This window comes from Pantherophis guttatus, chromosome 3 (assembly GCF_059756535.1).
Source record: "Pantherophis guttatus breed Tessera chromosome 3, ASM5975653v1, whole genome shotgun sequence".
Lineage (NCBI taxonomy): Eukaryota > Metazoa > Chordata > Lepidosauria > Squamata > Colubridae > Pantherophis > Pantherophis guttatus.
The window spans coordinates 188,741,771-188,760,486 of NC_142065.1; the positions used below are offsets into that span (position 1 = coordinate 188,741,771).

Here is an 18,716-nt window from a genome sequence, read left to right on the forward strand (position 1 = left end):
AAGTTCCTGAAGGCTTCTGACAATGGAAAAGAGGCTGAGGATGATGCGCGCAAGTGAGGTGAGTCAGTGGACGACATCCCTCCACCCCACCCCCGTGAAAATATGACCTGGTGCCTTTTTTGGTGGCAAAAAAAATATACGACCCAATCTTATTTTTGGGGAAACACAGGAAATTTCTTCATTTCTTAGGTTTCTTTACCCTAAATAGATAATGATAGCCTCTGACTGAGCAAAGGTATTTTCTGAAATTGAAGTTCAAAGATATGCCTTATACTGTATAAAATCAAAGTCTTTGCCTAACAAGTGAGGTTTTGAAGATGGTTATTAGCATTTATTTTATTTTGAAAATAGTAGAAAAGAAGCCAAGTCATTATGGATTGGTTCTGAAGATTTGTTTTTTGCTTTTATTATTTAAAAATGTACACTCCGCGTTTCTTTATAAAGCTCAAGTTAGATACAAAGGTGGGTTTCAGCAGGTTCTGACCAGTTCTGGAGAACCGGTAGCGAAAATTTTGAGTAGTTCGGAGAACCGGTAGTAAAAATTCTGACTGGCCCCGTCCCCATCTATTCTCTGCCTCCCAAGTCCCAGCTGATCGGGAGGAAATGGGGATTTTGCAGTATCCTTCCCCAGATTGGGGTGGGAATGGAGATTTTACAGTATCCTTCCCCTGGAGTGGGATGGGAATGGAGATTTTACAGTATCCTTCCCCTGCCACGCCCACCAAACCACGCCCACCAAGCCAAGCCACGCCTACCAAGCCATGCCTCGCCCACCAAGCCACACCCATAGAATCGGTAGTAAAAATTTTTGAAACCCATCACTGGTTAGATTATCACCATTATCACATCCTACGCGGCAATGCTCTTTGTTACATTAACACAATTCCTCTTACTAAAATCATATATGAAAGTCAAGCAGAAGTCTTAACATCCCAGTGCAACAAAATGGAGTTAATGCTTTAAAAAACACTAAAAGCAGAAGAATTATATTTTAAGCAGTTTTAGGAAAAGGGACTCCTTTTCTTGTGACCTCCAGAGCTGATGAAAGAGGAAAAATATTTTGTTTTGTTTAAGTGGTTTTAACTCTGGCTTTCATGTGTCATTTTGTTTGCTGGTTTAAATCAGGTATGAGAAATCAGTACTTTTCCAGATGTTGCTAAACATTTTCTATCATCTATCATCTTTGGTTATATCCAGAGGCTTGCAGGTTCCCGACATCTGGTCTATATAATGCTTAGATTTCTCTTGCAAAGGCCTTTTTAAAGATTTGCTTGTAACACATAATCAAATGTGCTGTGATCCAGAATTTTCTAAAATTAACATCTAGCATAAAATTGTTTACACAGTCCTATTTAAAACAACACAACTCCTTAAATTACTGCTATGTCTCATCTGCCTTTTTCCATATCTACCTTTTCTGTGTCACCAGATGAAATTAGTTGTCAAGCTATTCATAGGTGGAAATAATCAGCATAAGAAGCAAGACCTTTTAGTGTCAGTGGTCATTTGTTGGAATTTATTACTTACAAAAACTTGCTGAGTTGACTTGCTTGTAATTTCTTTTAAGATCATGAAACTCTTCTGTTCAGGAAACTAATTGTTTTCATTACTTTCAGTTGAGTCTGGAAAACATGGATTGAAATTTTCATTCTGCTAGAGATCTGAAATGTATTTCTACCTTTTCTCCTAAGTGTCCTTAGAGATTGTTCTGGGAAAAAAATGCATCTCTGAATGTCTTGGATTTGACATGTAAATGCTTAAAACTATGACGTCTTTAACAAATTTATTATAACTAGTCTTAAGGAGAGCACATATAACAATAAAAAAGAATAACTGTATAAAACTAAATTTGCATCTCTTTTTTCATACTCTCTAGGAGATGAAGAAGAAGAGGAAGAAGAAAACACAATAGTGATGACCACTAGAATGCTTCCAAAGATGCTGCCAACAAGTGATGCTCCTACGATTGAGAGAACTACATCGAAAACAAAGACCAAGGTACCTACACAAACAAAGGTGTGTACAAGAGAAGGAGATTCCGGTTTTGGTTGTTTCAAATACTGTAATAAATTTTAGAGATACCACTTGGTTATGTTTTAAGATTTACTAGATTTCAGTGCAAAGCTGTGGGTCAGTTGTAAGGATGACTGTATTTGATATTATAGCAGTGCAGTCTGTTAAGAGGACTATTGGACTTTCTCTTCTCTGTTAAAAATACTGCATGCCTATTAAAATGAGGCAAATCTTCATGTGAGCTGACATAAAGCAATTCTTAAAAAAATTAAAACAGCAGTATCTTTCTCCAGATTTATGTAGCTACAGTCATATGAAAAAGTAAGTCCACCCCATGTAAAGCCTTCTTTTTTTAAAACACACTTGGAAATATTGATATGTTATCTTCAAACAGTATGTAAAGATAAAAGTGATGTTAATTGAGCAAAAAACTGAAAAATTGACTATGCAATCATTAATTCAAAACTACACCATTTCCTTCTGTGAAAAAAATAACTATAACCTTGCCTTTAATACCTGGTAGTACTCTCTTTGGCAGAACCAACCATCATATGTGTTTCTTATACTATAATTGTCTACCAGTCTCAGAGATAAAGTACAAATAATTTCCCCCACTCTTCCATTGCAGAATTTTTTTCAGTTGTGTAATGTTTGAGGGGTTTCCTGCATGCACAACCTGTGTCAAATCACCCTACAACATCTGGATGGGATTTAGATGCGGGCTTTGACTTAGCCATTCCACAAAACTCAATTTCCTTTTTTCAGCCATTCCTTGGTGAATTGTTTAGGGTCATTGTCATGTTGCAAGACCTACTTGCAGCTGAGCATCAATCTTCTGACAGATGGTTTCACGTTATCCTCAACTTTTGGTACAATGAAGAATCCATAGTGAATTCTGTGAGGAGCTGCCCAGGCCTCATGCAGCAAGACAATCCCAAACCATAACATTTATACCATCAAATTTTAGTCTTTCCCTGATAGTCTTTTTGGATAGCAAAGGGTTCCTGCTTGCACATCTGCCATGTAAATCTAATTTGCATAGCTGCTTTCTAATGGTAGAATCATGTACTTTGACATCAATAGTGGGGAAAGCAAACTAGGTCATGTGACAAAATGTTGGGGTTCTTAACTACTTCTTTCAACAACTTGCATTCTGCTCTAAGGCTGAACTTTCTGGAGCAGCCAAGTTGGCAGCTCTTTAAAATCTCCATTTGTAGATGATTTTCCAGGCAGTGGAATGATTTATGTCCAGTTTTTTGGCAACCTTTTTAATCTCTTCCCAGATTCATAGGCATCTATAATCTTTCGGAAGGTCTCAGACAGCTCTTTTGATCTAAGCATGGTGATGTCATACACTTCAACAAGAAGAGCAAACTCAAATGTCAGATTTTTAAATTACATAAGTTCTTCCCAGATTGTCTGTCACAATGTTCTAATCATTAGCACCTGATCCTAAATGTAATTATTTGAGATGTCATAAATATAGGAGTGTACTTACTTTTTCCACATGTGAAATTTGCACCTATATTTATTTAAATTAAATCATGTAAATAATCATGATCCTTGTTATATCCCCTTCATTTGTCAATATTGTTGAATTGAATGTCAAATATTTGTATGGTGAAATATGTTGAAAAAGTTAAAATTTCAATGGAGTGTACTTTTTCACATGACTGTATTTCAGAAGTTTATGTCACTGCTATAACAATACAAAAAGGTGTTATTTTGGAATATACCCATAGTCCAAAACATTTAACTTTAACAATTTGCATAGCTCTATCAGCTTTATAAAATGCCATATTAAGCACACAATACTGTTTCCAGTTATTTATATCTCTCTTGCTGAAAACTTGGTTGCAAAGAGGAAAAGGGTTTTAATGGAAAGCATAGAACAACATATGGAATTGTTTTTTAAAAAAGTATTTTTCTCTATTTAGGAATAGGGAGCCCACATTAGTTTAGACATTTTCTTTCCAGAACCAGATTGTTCTAGTGAAGAATCTTTAACTCTAAAGCTTCAAAATGCTTGTGTCCAGTTCAATATACATGTAAAGTCTCCTTTGTCAAGTTCAATTTCAGATATCTTTAAAGAAACATGGTTTTTGTTTTTTTGCTAAGGAAGTGGTTTATCGTTGCCCTTTTCCAGGATATTTTTTCAACTTCTCAGTCTAATTTATGATCCTGGAATTTCTTGGTGTTTTCTCCGCAAAGTACAGTTTTGGTCTGACCATCCCTAACTTTTCAAGATCAGCCAAATTTGGCTATGCTATCATTTACATGGGCAAGTTCAACATACCTATAGGCAAAAAGATAGAAAGTAGGGTTTCCAGTCTTATAATTGCAAAAAAGAAGTACTAAGAAGGAAAACAGAGGCACTTAATTCTTGCTTTGCTCAATTGTATATTTTAAATCAGGAATGGGTTAAAGGAATGGATAATCTTTTAATAACCAATACCTGCTTTTGTTATTTGTTGGAGGATGGACTTACACTTCCAGAGTGAGTGAAACTATATAATGTATGTAGATGTGATTGGGACAGGGAGATGTTTTAGAAATGTTATGTTATTTTTAAACTGTGATGTGCCTTTTTAAAAGCTAGGATTATAGTCTTCTTTTGTTTCCCACCTAGAAAATGATAGGCAACTCAGTTTTAAACAGTCATGGTTAGAGAGGTTTCAGAGGGCTACAGTAATGGAATTCAGAAGCTGCATGCTTGAGAACACAGGTTGCCCACTTCTACTTTTAACCTTACTCTGTGGTAGGATTGCACTCATCTGGATTTCTGGAGGGATTTGGGAAGTTTGATTCCTTCCGTATATGAACTTATGATTATTAATCTGTCTGTGTGCACACGTACATCAGAGGTGGGATTCACTTACCTTCCCTACCGGTTCACAAATGTGAGTGCATGCGCCACCTCTGCACATGCACAGTAGTCGCACATTGCGTCCGGGCAGGTGGGCAGAGCTTCCTGCAGTCGCCGCTACTGGTTCGCGCGATCCAAACAGAACCGGCTGAATCCCACCACTGATGTACATGTGTAAATTGGATCCCTCAATTCTGAAAAATGATTTTATGGCACAGCATAGTTTTGAATAAGAAACTAGAAAAATGATTATTATGCAAATTGGGTACATTTACATCTGGTTGCTGGACTCCTCAGTGACAAAAAGAAGGTTGCTTCTCCAGGACGATTACTTAAGCTAGGGAATGAGCAGAAGCAATGCAAATACTGCTTCTAAGCTGCTTTTAGATATACCAAGTATGATATCCTAGATTATTTGGCAGGTGTAAGTGTCAGCCATCCCCACTGAGTTATCTAATGTAGAAAGGCTCCTGGCCATTTGTTTTGCCAAGAGTGTACTTTACTGATGCTTAAATGGTTACAGAAGTAGCATAAGCTGAATCTGAGATTTTCCTGAGCGAACAACACAAAGGAAAGTTGTCTCTCAACCACCCCGGCCATCCCCCAGTTATCTGCAAATGTCCAATCAGGTGCTTGTGTATTGTCTAGGAAACAGCCATGACAGTAAGTTTGAGGGATTTACTATTATAACAGCTTCAGTCCTTCAGTTCTATTCAGAAGGTAATGGTGTGAACTCTTGTTCTGCCTCATAGCTCTTGCCTGTTATATTGAGTCTTGCCTTTTTTTTTTTTTCATGCTTGAAGCCAAGAACTCAATCATAGTGTGATCAATATGTAGATTCTCTGCAGCTCTACTTTTTTCTTTCCTCCAACAATTTGCTGGAGTCACTACATCTAAATGGTGCCTGGAGACAGTATTGGGATGGATGGGAGGAGAGCAAACAAGCTGTGGTTTCGTCTTGATAAAATGGAAATACAGTTAACCTTTGAATCTGTGGAAGTACAGTATCTGACCAAGGTTAAGTGGAATTGAAGGTATCCTGAGGAACCAAATGGTCCTTGACTCAGTACGATCCATAGAACTCTATCTGATGTTGAACGTTTTAAGAGAAAATGAATAAATCGCCACATTCAGATTACCAGATGAAATATTATTGAACCGTATGATAATATATTTGAACCATTTTATATACAGTCTGTAAAAAAAAAAAAACTGAATTGCAAGAACAGTTTTGAGACAGAAGTTGAAGCTTCCAGAAAAGGAATGTATTTTCCTCTGCCAGGTAGCAAGCCTTGAAACAGTACTGTAGAAATGTAAAGCCAGAATAGTAGGTGTGTGGATGTTTCTGTGTTTTATTTGTCTGTATTGATTTGGTATTCTTGTTTTTCTCACAGTCACCTGAGGAGATTGATAAAAAAATACTTAAGCCTGATACAGAAAACAGAAATGCTCAAAATGAGCCAATTGAAGATACTGATGTATTTACTCGGAAACATTCAGAGAACCTTTTTCAGAGAACAGAGGTTCTGGCAGGTAAGGGCCATGCATCAATATATTTTTAGTTTTAGAAAAAGCAAAAAAAAAAAAAAGCAGTTCCTGATGGGTTGTTGCAACCCATTGCTATATAGGTTATACAATGTGTCTTCCCCACTTGAATAGATTTCCCCCTTTTTCCTTTTGTGCCCAAGTAAGTTATGTCAACAAGATAAGGCTGTTATCCTAAAGGTGCTTTTTTTTTTTTCTCAAAAGGCAACTGGACTTTCTTTGTAGTCGTCATAAAATACAAATAGTTGAAGTTACAACTGCCAAAAAATCTTAGGGAGATATTTAGGTGAGCGAGATTTGAACAGCTTGACACAATGGTCAGATATGGGAGATTCCATTCTACACCTTACAATAAACGTGTCTGCATTTGGGGAGCGGCAGCGGTAGAAGACTTGGCTCACATCCTATTTGATTGTTGCTCGTATAAGGGGGTGAGAGACAGGTACCTTGGTCAGTATACCAAATGAATGACCCATTGGGATCCCCATATCAAAACAACTTACTTTATGTGCGGCCAGAACCTGAAAATAACATTTAACACAGCACAGTACTTAAACAAAATGGTTCAGTTGAGATCTGCATACGTGGGACTGATTGGGTAGATTTTATGTCAATTTATGCTATTTTACATATTTATGTATTTATTTTATTTTATATCAAATTTATATACCGCCCTTCTCCCTGGGGACTCAGGGCGGTGTACAGCCAAATAAAAACATAAACTACAAACATTAAAATACTATTAAAAAGATATATATAAATTTGGCCCCGTAATTAAAAAACAATGACAAACCAGTTAAAAACATTTAAAAATGTTAAGCCAGCCCGGCTTGCTGAAAAAAGAAAGTTTTAAGGGCACAGCGGAAGGCACCGAGGTCTTGGATTCTCCTTATCTCTGGGGGCAGTTGGTTCCAGTAATAATATTAAATTATATTGTATCTTATCCTATAACTATTGTATTTTACCCTACTCTTATTTTAAATTGTTTGTATAGGATTTTATTGGTGATATGTGTCTGAACCTTGTGCTTTGATATGGACTATAGGCTAATCAATAAAGCTATCTATAAACAGTTCCATTCCCCACCAGTCAATTAGAACTGAAGAAGCTTCTTAGATGAGAAGCAAAATGTTTTCAAAAGAAATAAAACTAAGAAAGCACAGTTGCCTTTTGAAAAAGAAAAGCACCTTTGGGACAACCATGACCTGGATGATAAGAGAACCTCCATAAGATATAAGGCTTCTACTTTATAGAGTGAAACTACCTTTCCTTACATCTTGATAATATTAAAACACTAAGAGGACATCTTGAGTGACAACCTGGGGGAAAAGTAAATATCCTTTACCTGTGCAGGATTGTAGCCAAGAGAAGGAGAATCTCAAGTATGAGATTCAAACACACGCTTTAATGTTGCTTCTTAGGATGCAATGCTAAATACAGCCGCCAAAAAATAAATCATTTTGAATTTGGCAGGACTTAAAAGTAATGATGATTAGCACTGAGCTGTCAAGAAACATTAGATACTGTTCTCTCCAGAAAATACTGTGATCTCCCTCCCATCCCCATTTTATGATCTGAGTTACTGAATCCAAGGACATGTTAATTTTAAGTTGTTATAGTCAGTCATGTTGTTACAATAAAGCACTTATGAAAAATCAAATTCCCATTTTCTCTCAAAGATAGACTTTGCACGGTTAAAAATAACTTCATGGAATTCAGTGGAACTTTTTTTTCTTCTTGTTTACAGCGGTTATTGCTGGTGGAATCATTGGCTTTCTTTTTGCAATCTTCCTTATCTTGCTTTTGGTGTACCGCATGAGAAAGAAGGACGAAGGGAGTTACGACCTCGGGGAGCGTAAACCCTCCAGCGCTGCCTATCAGAAGGCACCCACTAAAGAGTTTTATGCATAAAACTCTAAACGTAGTGTCTCTATTTCAGAGATCACTGAACTTTTTAAATAAAGCTTTTTTTTTTGGCCTAGAATAACGAAGAACTTTTTTCTCATTAAAGAGCCTTTATGGCACCTTTATGATAAGAAAAAAAAAAAGAGATCCCATTGTATTTAAAACTTTTCATGTATTCCTTTTAAAAAATGTAAAATAAAATCTTAACATTTTGCAGTATTCTGTGAATAGCAGTGGCAACGTATGATTTTATATAGCCGTTGATGTTCACCGAATTATTTACAAAAAATTATGCATAAGTGGAAATGATTGTTTTATCTGATGGTTCAATGGAAGTTGTTTAATTTTGTCAGCATGTCTGATGACTCTCACAAGTTAGTTTTTATTTCATTAATTTATCTGTTCTCCAAAATTAAAAATAAAATGACTTTTTGTAGTTGTCCTAGTGCAATTTGTGTTCATATAATTCAGATAATGTAACACTTAGTGTAAATGTATTTTTTCAGCTATGTAAACCTTAACCTCCATTTTGTATAAATTTTATTGTCAGAAAGTACATTTTACCCCGTTTGTTTCTCAATGGTTTCTGTAGCTTGATTGAAATTTAAAGCGGCAAATGTGTAAAATTGGACTACTACAACTTCCCTTTACAAAACAAATCTTTATAGGAGATCTTTCAGCAAGCTACTGACAAGCCTACATAAACCCAAAGACTCTTAACAGTATTGCAAGGAGTTGCTGCAAAATTTATTTGGCCACTTTTTTTTTATTAATTTCAATTTGAAGGTACGAGATGGAATTCAAAATGAATCTGAATCCTTTGTTCTTTTTTTTAAGCATTTAAAGTAAATGTCTTTTAAAGCCTTTGAAGTGCCTATGATTCTATGTAACTTGTTGCAGACTGGTGTTAATGAATATATAACATTAAAACAAAGAAATGTTGATATTTTATAAGCACAGACAATTCTAATGGTAACTTTTGTAGTCTTACATGGATAGACATAAATTGTAATTTGGAAGCATAAACACTACTGAATAAATCATGTGGCCTAATACTGAAATATATTATTTGGGGTTTTTATTTTCATCATCCTGCATATTACAAATAGCACCTTTATGTGACAAAGGGATTTGTGTGAAAATAAGGATCTCAGAAGACCATTAGCAACATTTTGCAGTAGAAAATCAATATTGCCTTTCTATGCAGCTTATATTTAGAGCTGGGGTGGCGCAGTGGTTAGAATGCAGTATTGCAGGCTAATTCTGCCGATTGCCAGCAGTTCGACTCTCATTGGCTGAAGGTTGACTCAGCTTTCCATCCTTCCAAGGTCCCCAGATTGTTGGGGACAACATGCTGACTCTGTAAACCACTTAGAGAGGGCTGTAAAGCACTATGAAGCAGTATATAAGTAAATGCTATTGCTATTTATATGGTTTTCCCACGCCCAGCCCCACCCCTTACTTGGCTATTGAAATTAGTAACTTGATGTTAAGTAGTTTAAGGAAAAGGGTCACAATTATTCTATAAGCAGGGAGGATTTAAAATATCTGTAGCTTGGCCAAAACGATTGTTCTGATAGACACCGAGTATGGCGGATGTACATGAGAGAAGTCTGAAACAGAGAATGGGACAAATTAAGCAATTCTGCCATTGTTGCTAAGATGTATTTGAAAACTAATTTATAGTAATATTATATACTAAAAAATCCAATTTTGGCCAACTGCTGCTTCTCTGAAAATCTCCTCTTTCATTTCCTTATGACTTTTCTCTGACCCAACTTCTATGCTCATTCTTGCCAAGCAAACAAGGATATCACAATAAAATGCATCTAATCAATTCATGTAAGCAAATAGTTATTCTGCATTAAATCATATTCTTCGCTGAGGTTACAATTTACAAGAAGGGGTTATTTAAGTATACTCACTGCAGTGGCTTATAAATTACAGAACAGAGGAAATTACAAGCAGAGGTCTCTGCACACAAGAAAAACGTAAGCTTCTGTGCATTCAAAGTTCAACCACAGCCAGGTCAAACATCCCTCAGAATGTTTCAGCTATATAAATCTTGTTTCGTTGATTATAACTGGTTGCTTAGCGACCATTTGAAGTTACCATGGACTTCCCAGGATGATTTATAATCCAGATTCAAAGCTGCCCCCCCCCACATGTGATCACATTTTGGATGCTCAGCAAGCAGTCCACATTCATAGTTGTTTCCAGTGTCCTGTGATCACATGACTGCCATTTACTATGTTTTTTGCTGAAAACTGGTGTTTACTTCTGGTTTCTAGAAAAAAAATCATCCACTGTGGACAATGGATTCACTTAATGACTGCCGCAAAAATCGGGCCCAGTCACATGGTGAGCCATTTAATGACCGGAATAACCTATGACCATAATTTCAGGCTCAATTATAGTCCATCAATAAAGGATTTCATTAATTTGATTCTTAATTCAAACACACTGATGTTACAACTGGTACCATTTTAGCAAATAGGTAAAACGCATGACTAATACAATTCCTGCCCATTTGGCTTAAGACATTAAAAGTGGACATCTTAGGGTTTTCTACATTCCAGAAAGGTTCTTAGGAGTAGCTGAGACTTGGAGATTGCATCAGGAAAACACATATATGGTTTAAAGGATTGTGCTCTTATAAATCAGTGACAGATGGACCATTTTTGACTCTTAATATAAAGATATTATTTTGGATGTGATGGGGGAACCACATTTTTTCACTTTATATTAAGAACAATGCTTAATAGAATGGATGAACAAATCTAGCAGAAAGATTAGAATTCATTCTTAGATGTAAAAATTGGCCATTTTGAAAAGATATCCCTGATATTGGGATCATGATGTTAATATACCCTGCTCTGGCAATATTTAAAAAAAAATATTGACAATTTTATAAACAATAAAAGACAAATCTAAATGAAAAAAGAAAAGAGAATAAAGAAAAAGAATAAAAAGTGTGACGAAAAAGAAAAATATCTAAAAAAACAAAAATAAGTGACTTCTGATTTTCTTTGCAACAGAAATTAACAAATTGATTAGCCATCCTCCCTCCCCAATATTACGAAAATCCCTTCACCTGCATATTATTTTTCAGTCATCAAATCCATAAATTGTCATTTACTTTTCTCTGATTTCAGCAAAAAATCAGAGAAAAAAATCATAAAGATTTTCCCTTCTAAGTACTTACCATTTCCTCTCTAACTAAACAGATTTTTGGGGGGGTTTTGGCCATTTCTGTCAATTCTGTTACAGTCCTTTCTTCCACTGGAGGAATTTCAGTACTTCTCCATTCCTGTGCTTACAACCTTGCTGCAGTTACCATATATATAAAACCAATCTTCCATGAATTTTTCCTAATCCAGTGTCCATAAATCCTAATAAAAGTAGTTCTTTTTTCTCAGTATTGGTCTTTATTTTTTTTTATCACTATATTTTTTATTCATAATTTTTAACTGCTTCATAAATCTACCATGCATTCCAACATTGATTTGAAGTACCTACAGTATATACATCTTTTTTGTCTATGTAATATACCAGCAGTACATACTTTTTATACATGTTCTCTCTTAAACTAAAACAATGTGAATTTCAATCTATTTATCTACATTTTCTTATTTATCCATTTGTATATCATTATCAAAATTCATAGCCCATTTCATCATGTAGTTCTTAACTTATTCATCTCCAGTTTCAATTCTTAATTCAAAGCTGATGCATGGTTTGCCTCGAGTTACTTATAAAAGTAATGTGAAGTAAAAAAATCTAATTAAAAAAATCTAATAATCTAATGTTTGCAATTACATGTTCATTTGTATGTAATTCATTTTCAAATTCTGTCTTATATTGTTCAATTCCACTCAGATTTTTTTATCTATATTAAATCTTTTTCTTGATTGTACATATGAAAACCATTGAAAACTTATCAGACATGGGTGTATTTTTCTAGTGGTCTTTATTTTTAATTGAACCTTAATGCAATTTTACTGTTTTAATGTAATTTTCTGTTTTTGTTTTGTTTGCTGCCCAGAGAGTTCCTTGGATAGTTGGAGGGAGGGATAGACGGACATACAGTACATTTTTTAAAAAACTGATGTTTAATATTAAGTGAAGGTGGAATCCTCCTGCCTGTCAGTGAGAACAATTAATCAGTGGATCGACTTGCCTCCAGGAGTCACTGGAGATTATTAAGAAGAGATTGGGACAGCCATTTGTCTGGAAAGGTATAAGGTACTCGAGCAGGGGGTTGGACTAGAAGACCTCCAAGGTCCCTTCCAACTCTGTTATGTTGTTATTAATTTTGCCTGATGGGAAGAGCTGCTGCAGACAATGCTTGCTCCCAAGTCCCCTCTTGTCACACCTCATAAGGATTAGGGTTTTCAACAAATGGTCTCTACAAACATGCTTTGGATGAGCATATTTTATTTGAAGCACATCCTCCTGGATTTATGTCTACTGCTGGATGGGCATTGATCATGAGGATTTTTGCCCAGCTTTAACTTACCGTATTTTTCGGAGTATTAAGACACACCGGAGTATAAGATGCACCTACCTTTTTTGGTGAGGAAAAGAAGAAAAAGAAATCTGCCTCTGCCTCTGCCTCTGAGCAATTTTGCCTCATTGCAGCAAACAGCCTGCTTTACTGTCATTTTCGTTTTCAGCATAGCTTGATTAGCACAAGGAGAAAAAAAAAATCTGCTCCAGCAATTTACCTCTTTGCAGCAAGGAGCGGAGCCCTGCACAAAACAGCTGAGAGCAAGGAGGCAAATCCAATCAACCTGTGCTAATTAGGCTGTGCTGAACCTGAAAGGAGCTGTTTTTTTTCTTGCTGTTTGCTTGCAAGGAGGTAACTGCTGCGAGGCAGAGGCCAAAGGGTGGGGGCCAGTGGGTGGGCGGGGCTACATTCGGTGTATAAGACGCACCTAAATTTTCACCCCCTTTTAGGGGGGAAAAAGGTGTGTCTTATATTCCGAAAAATACAGTAAACAGCTCTATCTAAAGTGAATGGATGTTCAGTGATAAGTTATCCCAACTTATTATGACAATAGCAAGGAGCTCTACAAAGGGCTGCCTTTGAGAATCACTTGGAAACTGCAGTTAAATCAAAATACAGAAGGCTACTTATTAGCCTCTGCTACTTACCAAGAACATTGATTATGGTGCAATTCAAAGTGACAGTTTTAACCTATAAAGCTCTAGATTAGGGGTGTCAAACTCACAGCGTTATCAATGAGTTTTTTCCCCTTTGCTAAACTGGGCGTGGCCAGCATGTGACACATCTGGCCTGCGGGCATTGAGTTTGACAGCCCTGCCCTAGATGGTGCCTAGCGAACCACTTTCTATTTAAGTCTTTATTTAATATGAGTGAAACTATTGTTAGGTTATCATTTTCATGAAGTGAGGAGACTGAAGCAAGCAGATGTTGCTTTTCTGTAATGGCTCAGTTTTATGGAACAGCTATCTCTAAGAAATTAGATTTGTTCTCTCAGTGATTGTTTTCTGGAGGCAGGTAAAAATGGATCTTGAAAATTTCTGATGGTCCATTGGATTTATCTGTGTTTTGATGGGGTTTTTTTTTCTGTGATGGCTTCAATTATTATTTTAGCTAATTCATTTTAATTGAGCATTAATTTGCTGGCTATTAGCACATATGTTGTAATTTGGGTACCATAGATATTTTAACTATTTTTCTAGTACTTGTTCATCATTAGAATAATATAGAGATATACAAAAAGAATGAAAGGGGAAGGGATCATGCTGGTGCCAATAGAAAATAATGTAGTCATCAAAAATAGAAAAAAGAAGGATGGAAGCCAGCTAATCTGAGCAGGAGAGATTTAATAGCATATTTCCCATTGAATAAATGGTTCTGTTTTCTAGGCAATTGTACCTTTTCTTAATTCAGAAACTAATGTGGAGTGACATTTAAAATGATATATTATATTTTTAGGGCACACAAAGCTGTAAAATTAACCAAACGTTTTAGGATATGTATCATGAAAACAAACTTGATTATGCTCACGTAGATCTACTGTAATTAGTGTTAAATCTCACTGATTACAGCAATACAGATGAATTACAACTGTCTGAAGACAACTGTCTTTATTACGATATCATTTATAATTTTTTAAATCTCAGTATTCGGTTGAGCTAATTCCTTCTTTCTTGATTACTTATAAGAGGTTAAACAGCTATTTTTCTGCTATGCAAAGTTATTGAATAACACTTGAAAATTAATGAAATGCTACACTTTGGATTTGTCACAAGTTGAGCAATTTTAAAATTGTGTTCAGCAAGTGTTCCTTAATTGCACAATATGTGGCAAAGCTGAGTTCACAAAGTAGTAAAATAAAATGGCAGAATGTAATATTCTGTCAATTATCCCCCTCGACAAAGCAAAATAAAACTCTTAACTACTGTTGTGAAGTATACTATGAATTTAAAGTTTTAAGATGAAAATTATTGTGGTCAAACAGTTTTCTTTGTACAGTTTGATGTTTTGTTCCTGATAGTTTACAATTCAATAGATCAGTGGTTCTCATCCATTTCTTCAGCACGGATTCCCTTTAACTACCTTTTGTGGCCATGGACCATGGCCACAGCCCACCAAGACGTAACTCAAGATTTAAATCACAACATTTCTTCAAGCCTTCATAGACCTCATGATAACATCGTGCCCCCCCCAGGGGTCCACAGGCAACAGGGTCAGAACCTCTGCAATAAATTCCTTAAAGGTAGCCATATACTACATGGGAACAAATGATACATTCTTGGTATGATCAAAAGCATCTAAATAACCATCCTCCAGAAATCCTTAAATGGGTACAAAATATTCATTTGTTTCAATGTTTATATATTTCTAATATAGTGTTTCTTAACCTCTGCAACTTGAAGCTGTATGGACCTTCACCTTCCTGGTCTATTTTTTGAGGCCTTTTCAAGTTGATGCTGTCCCAGACAGCTTTGAAAATCCACAGAGACAGAGAAACAGTCACTCATTCTGGCAATGAGTTCATCCTTCACCAGATCTCTCATCTTAAGAAGGCTTTTTGTCAGACTTTATTGATAAAGCACGCAGAATACTACATCTAATCAATATTGATCCAAACCATAACTGATTTACTAAGATAACTGACTTTGTCTAGATACACAATATTTTTTTGTTTGTGTATGTGCTTTTGAATCAATGTTGATGACACCAATCCTGGAGTCGGCCTGGACTGGTCCCTGCAGTTTTTTTGGCAAGATTTCAGGAGTGGTTTGCCATCGCCTGCGTCCTACGGCTGAAAAAGAATGAATGGCCCAAGGACACTCAGCTGATGTCAGGCATAAAATGGGACTAGAACTCAAAATCTCCAAGCTTCACTGCACTACATCAAACTACCCCCCAATATATACAGTTGCTAAAATTAGCCAACTTCATGTTATTCCAACATTTTTTGGAGCAAGAAGCAAAATTTAGAGGAGCTACTTCTTTTTTTATGTTCAAAGCAGACTCTGTTCTAAAAAGGCATCTTTTTCAAGATAACTCCAGCCTCCTGAGAAATTGGACATTTTATACTTCTTGATGCATTTATGTATATTTTCAATTATCCCAAGAAGAATATCTGGAAATCGTATTTTGAAACTGGCAAATAAATAAAGCTATTGTACTACATATCCTTTCCCTCATATGGATTATTCCCACTGTCACTTGACAGGATTCCCATGACATCCGATTCCAGAAAATTAACTTTATGAAGAGTAAAAATCTGCAGCATCTGTTTTGTTGGAACAGGATCAGGTACACAAACCCTGAACTGATACACAAATCCATTCTGTATATCATTTCCACCAAAATATTTCCTTGGGAACCCAGCTGCAGGAATAGTTTCCCTATCAGAGAAAAATACGTTGCACAAGACAGTATTAATGTAAAAAATACAGTTGCATGAGACACCTATTAGCACTCTAAATGATTGCAAGAGAATATTCTTTTATATGTTGTTAATGGAAAAAAGCAATGTTATTGTTACATATTCAGAAAATAGATAGTCCTGCCTCTTACTAGGTAGTACTAATGTATCTGGGCTTCATTCCAGCTTTTCTCATGTCTGTTGTGTGCAACTAATTTGCATTTCTAATCTACATTAAATACATAGATTAAATTCAGTTATATCATACACATGCAGATTATACTTGTTCAGCTGGCTATTGTAGATATTCATCCTTAAATGGAAAATCACCTGCATTCAATTTTCAAATTATAACATCAAAGATTCAGTCTTTTTGATACCAATGTCAAGCTTGCAATTTCACTACTGTTGCCCAAAGAGTTCAGCTTTTGAGCAGAATTGCATGACTTTTACTTTTAACTGGCTGCAAGTTGTATCTCAGGATTAATGGACTAGTACAAAGATAGCATAATGTTTACCAGAAATAAAGTCCAAGCAAAGTCCAAGGACCAGCACATAGGATCTCATACAGAAATAGCCACTAAGAGAGGGTAAGATGTAATCTGCACTGTACATAATCTAACACTCCAGAAAATGAACATTTTTAAAGATGAATTGTTAAAGCCCTGCCTATCCCACTCTGTTGCTGCCTACCCTGTTGAAAATAACATACCTTAAGATTGCATTTGATGTCTCCTTGGATGTCTCAGTATTCTTTTAACAATTAAGGACAACTTAAGCCTGTATATACTGACAATGAGATGAAGGCAATATTACGAATACCAAAAGGAGAAAAGACACAGAGTGTGAGTTTGTCGCCTGATTAGATGCAAATTAGAGTGTTATGCTATAGTGATGTCACATGTAGGTTGGAAAAAGCTGGGTTGTAGCAAAGTCATCTTATCTCCTAGCCATCTATTGTAGTAGTCATCTGGACTTTTCCAGCCCACATAGACTAGCCTGTTCCAGTTGTGAAGAGAGTGAAGAGATATTAGTTGATAGTTGGACTCTCTTTGACATATCTGCACAAACATTCTGGGCCAAAAGAAAGCAGACCAAAAGAAAATTTTCAATCAAGCCATAGGTTAAAATCCATCCCCTTCCCCACCTTCTCTAACCTACATTAAGTCGGGTGGAGGTTTCTGCACTAACAGAATATGGGTTAGAGTAGGGCAATCTGATGACATTTGTGGGAGGGAGGGAAAAAAAACCAAGGGAGCCCATCAATCTCTGTCCCTTAGCATGTCCAGTGTAGTGTAATTAATAGAACTATTTGCCAGCACTATGTCTATGATAGCATAGCATCTATATGGAAGCATTAGAAGGTAAGAAAATTGCTTGGAGTGAAGAATCACGAATAATGTCAACCTACAGCACTTGTAACTATGCTTGTACCGATAAGTGGTGGGAATGTCTTAACATTGTCTGAAAGCCATTGGGGTTTGAATAGGACAAAACAGGCTAAAGGTGAATCATAGCAAGATGGACCTGTTCAGCATGGCCTTCTTTAAGTTCAGGTTTTAAATCTGAATCAGTTGCACTCTGCACAAGAAGCAGATTTATGACACACAAATCCTTCTAGATTCAATGCACTTGCTGGAAGGGCAGGTGGAGGACCTGCCAGGGGATTCATTTGCCCAACTTTGGCTGATATGTCAGTTGTTGCGCTGTCAGGAACAAGAGACTTTAATGATGGTGACTCAGTCTCTGAACCAGTGCCATGGGAATGGCTTTAAAGCCAACAGAAAAATCAGTGAGAAATGTAATGGTCCATTTTTTGGTGACTATGAACTGCTTATGACGTGAATTTTCAACTGGTTTTGAATATGTCTACAGATTCAACATATAGACCTGGTTTTAACCTGTAAAGCCCTATATGCTTGATTCCTACGTAACTTCTGAGTTGCCATCTCCACATGGAATCGACCAACTCAATCTTTAAGCAAGGATTTATTATGTGATATCACATAATTTCTCATACACCATTACACTTCCCCAGATGTTGACATCAGATGTCTGGTTTTTCCAAAGGTTTGCATAGATGGAATTGTTCTAAGGAATGAGGGCAGGTTGCTCTTAATTTGATGGCTTAGATCAGGGGTGTCCAACCTTGACAACTTTTAAGACTTATGGATGTCAACTCCCAGAATTCCTCAGCTAGCCTGGGTTAGAATATTATTGTTATGATGAGTTTTCATTCTATTTTAATTTTATTCTACTATATATTTAATATTTTATTTAATATGCAACGATCATTCAACTCTTTCATGTAATCAGCTTAACGTTGTTAACCATGGGGTTTCATTCTGTGACCAAGGCAATATATAATACTGATAAATAAGTAAGTAAATAATGCTATGCTGGTATAGTTTTCTGCCAGCTTTATGTCTGGTGAATAGCACTTTAATTTTGCCATGAGAAGGAGCTATGTGTCCCTC

At 36.1% G+C, this 18,716-nt stretch overlaps 1 protein-coding gene across 3 annotated transcripts in view; it reads left to right on the forward strand.

Annotated features, from left to right (window-relative positions):
* The window catches only part of SDC2 (syndecan 2), a 75,485-nt gene extending 66,095 nt beyond the window's left edge, over positions 1–9,390 (forward strand). For all 3 annotated transcript variants that reach the window (XM_034422485.3, XM_087891367.1, XM_087891366.1), the window contains 3 exons: positions 1,877–2,016; positions 6,274–6,412; positions 8,172–9,390. In XM_034422485.3, coding sequence (XP_034278376.1) covers positions 1,877–2,016; positions 6,274–6,412; positions 8,172–8,335 — 443 coding nt within the window. In that variant the 3' untranslated portion in view covers positions 8,336–9,390. The remainder of the gene's footprint in view (positions 1–1,876; positions 2,017–6,273; positions 6,413–8,171) is intronic.
* Positions 9,391–18,716: the final 9,326 nt, after the last annotated feature.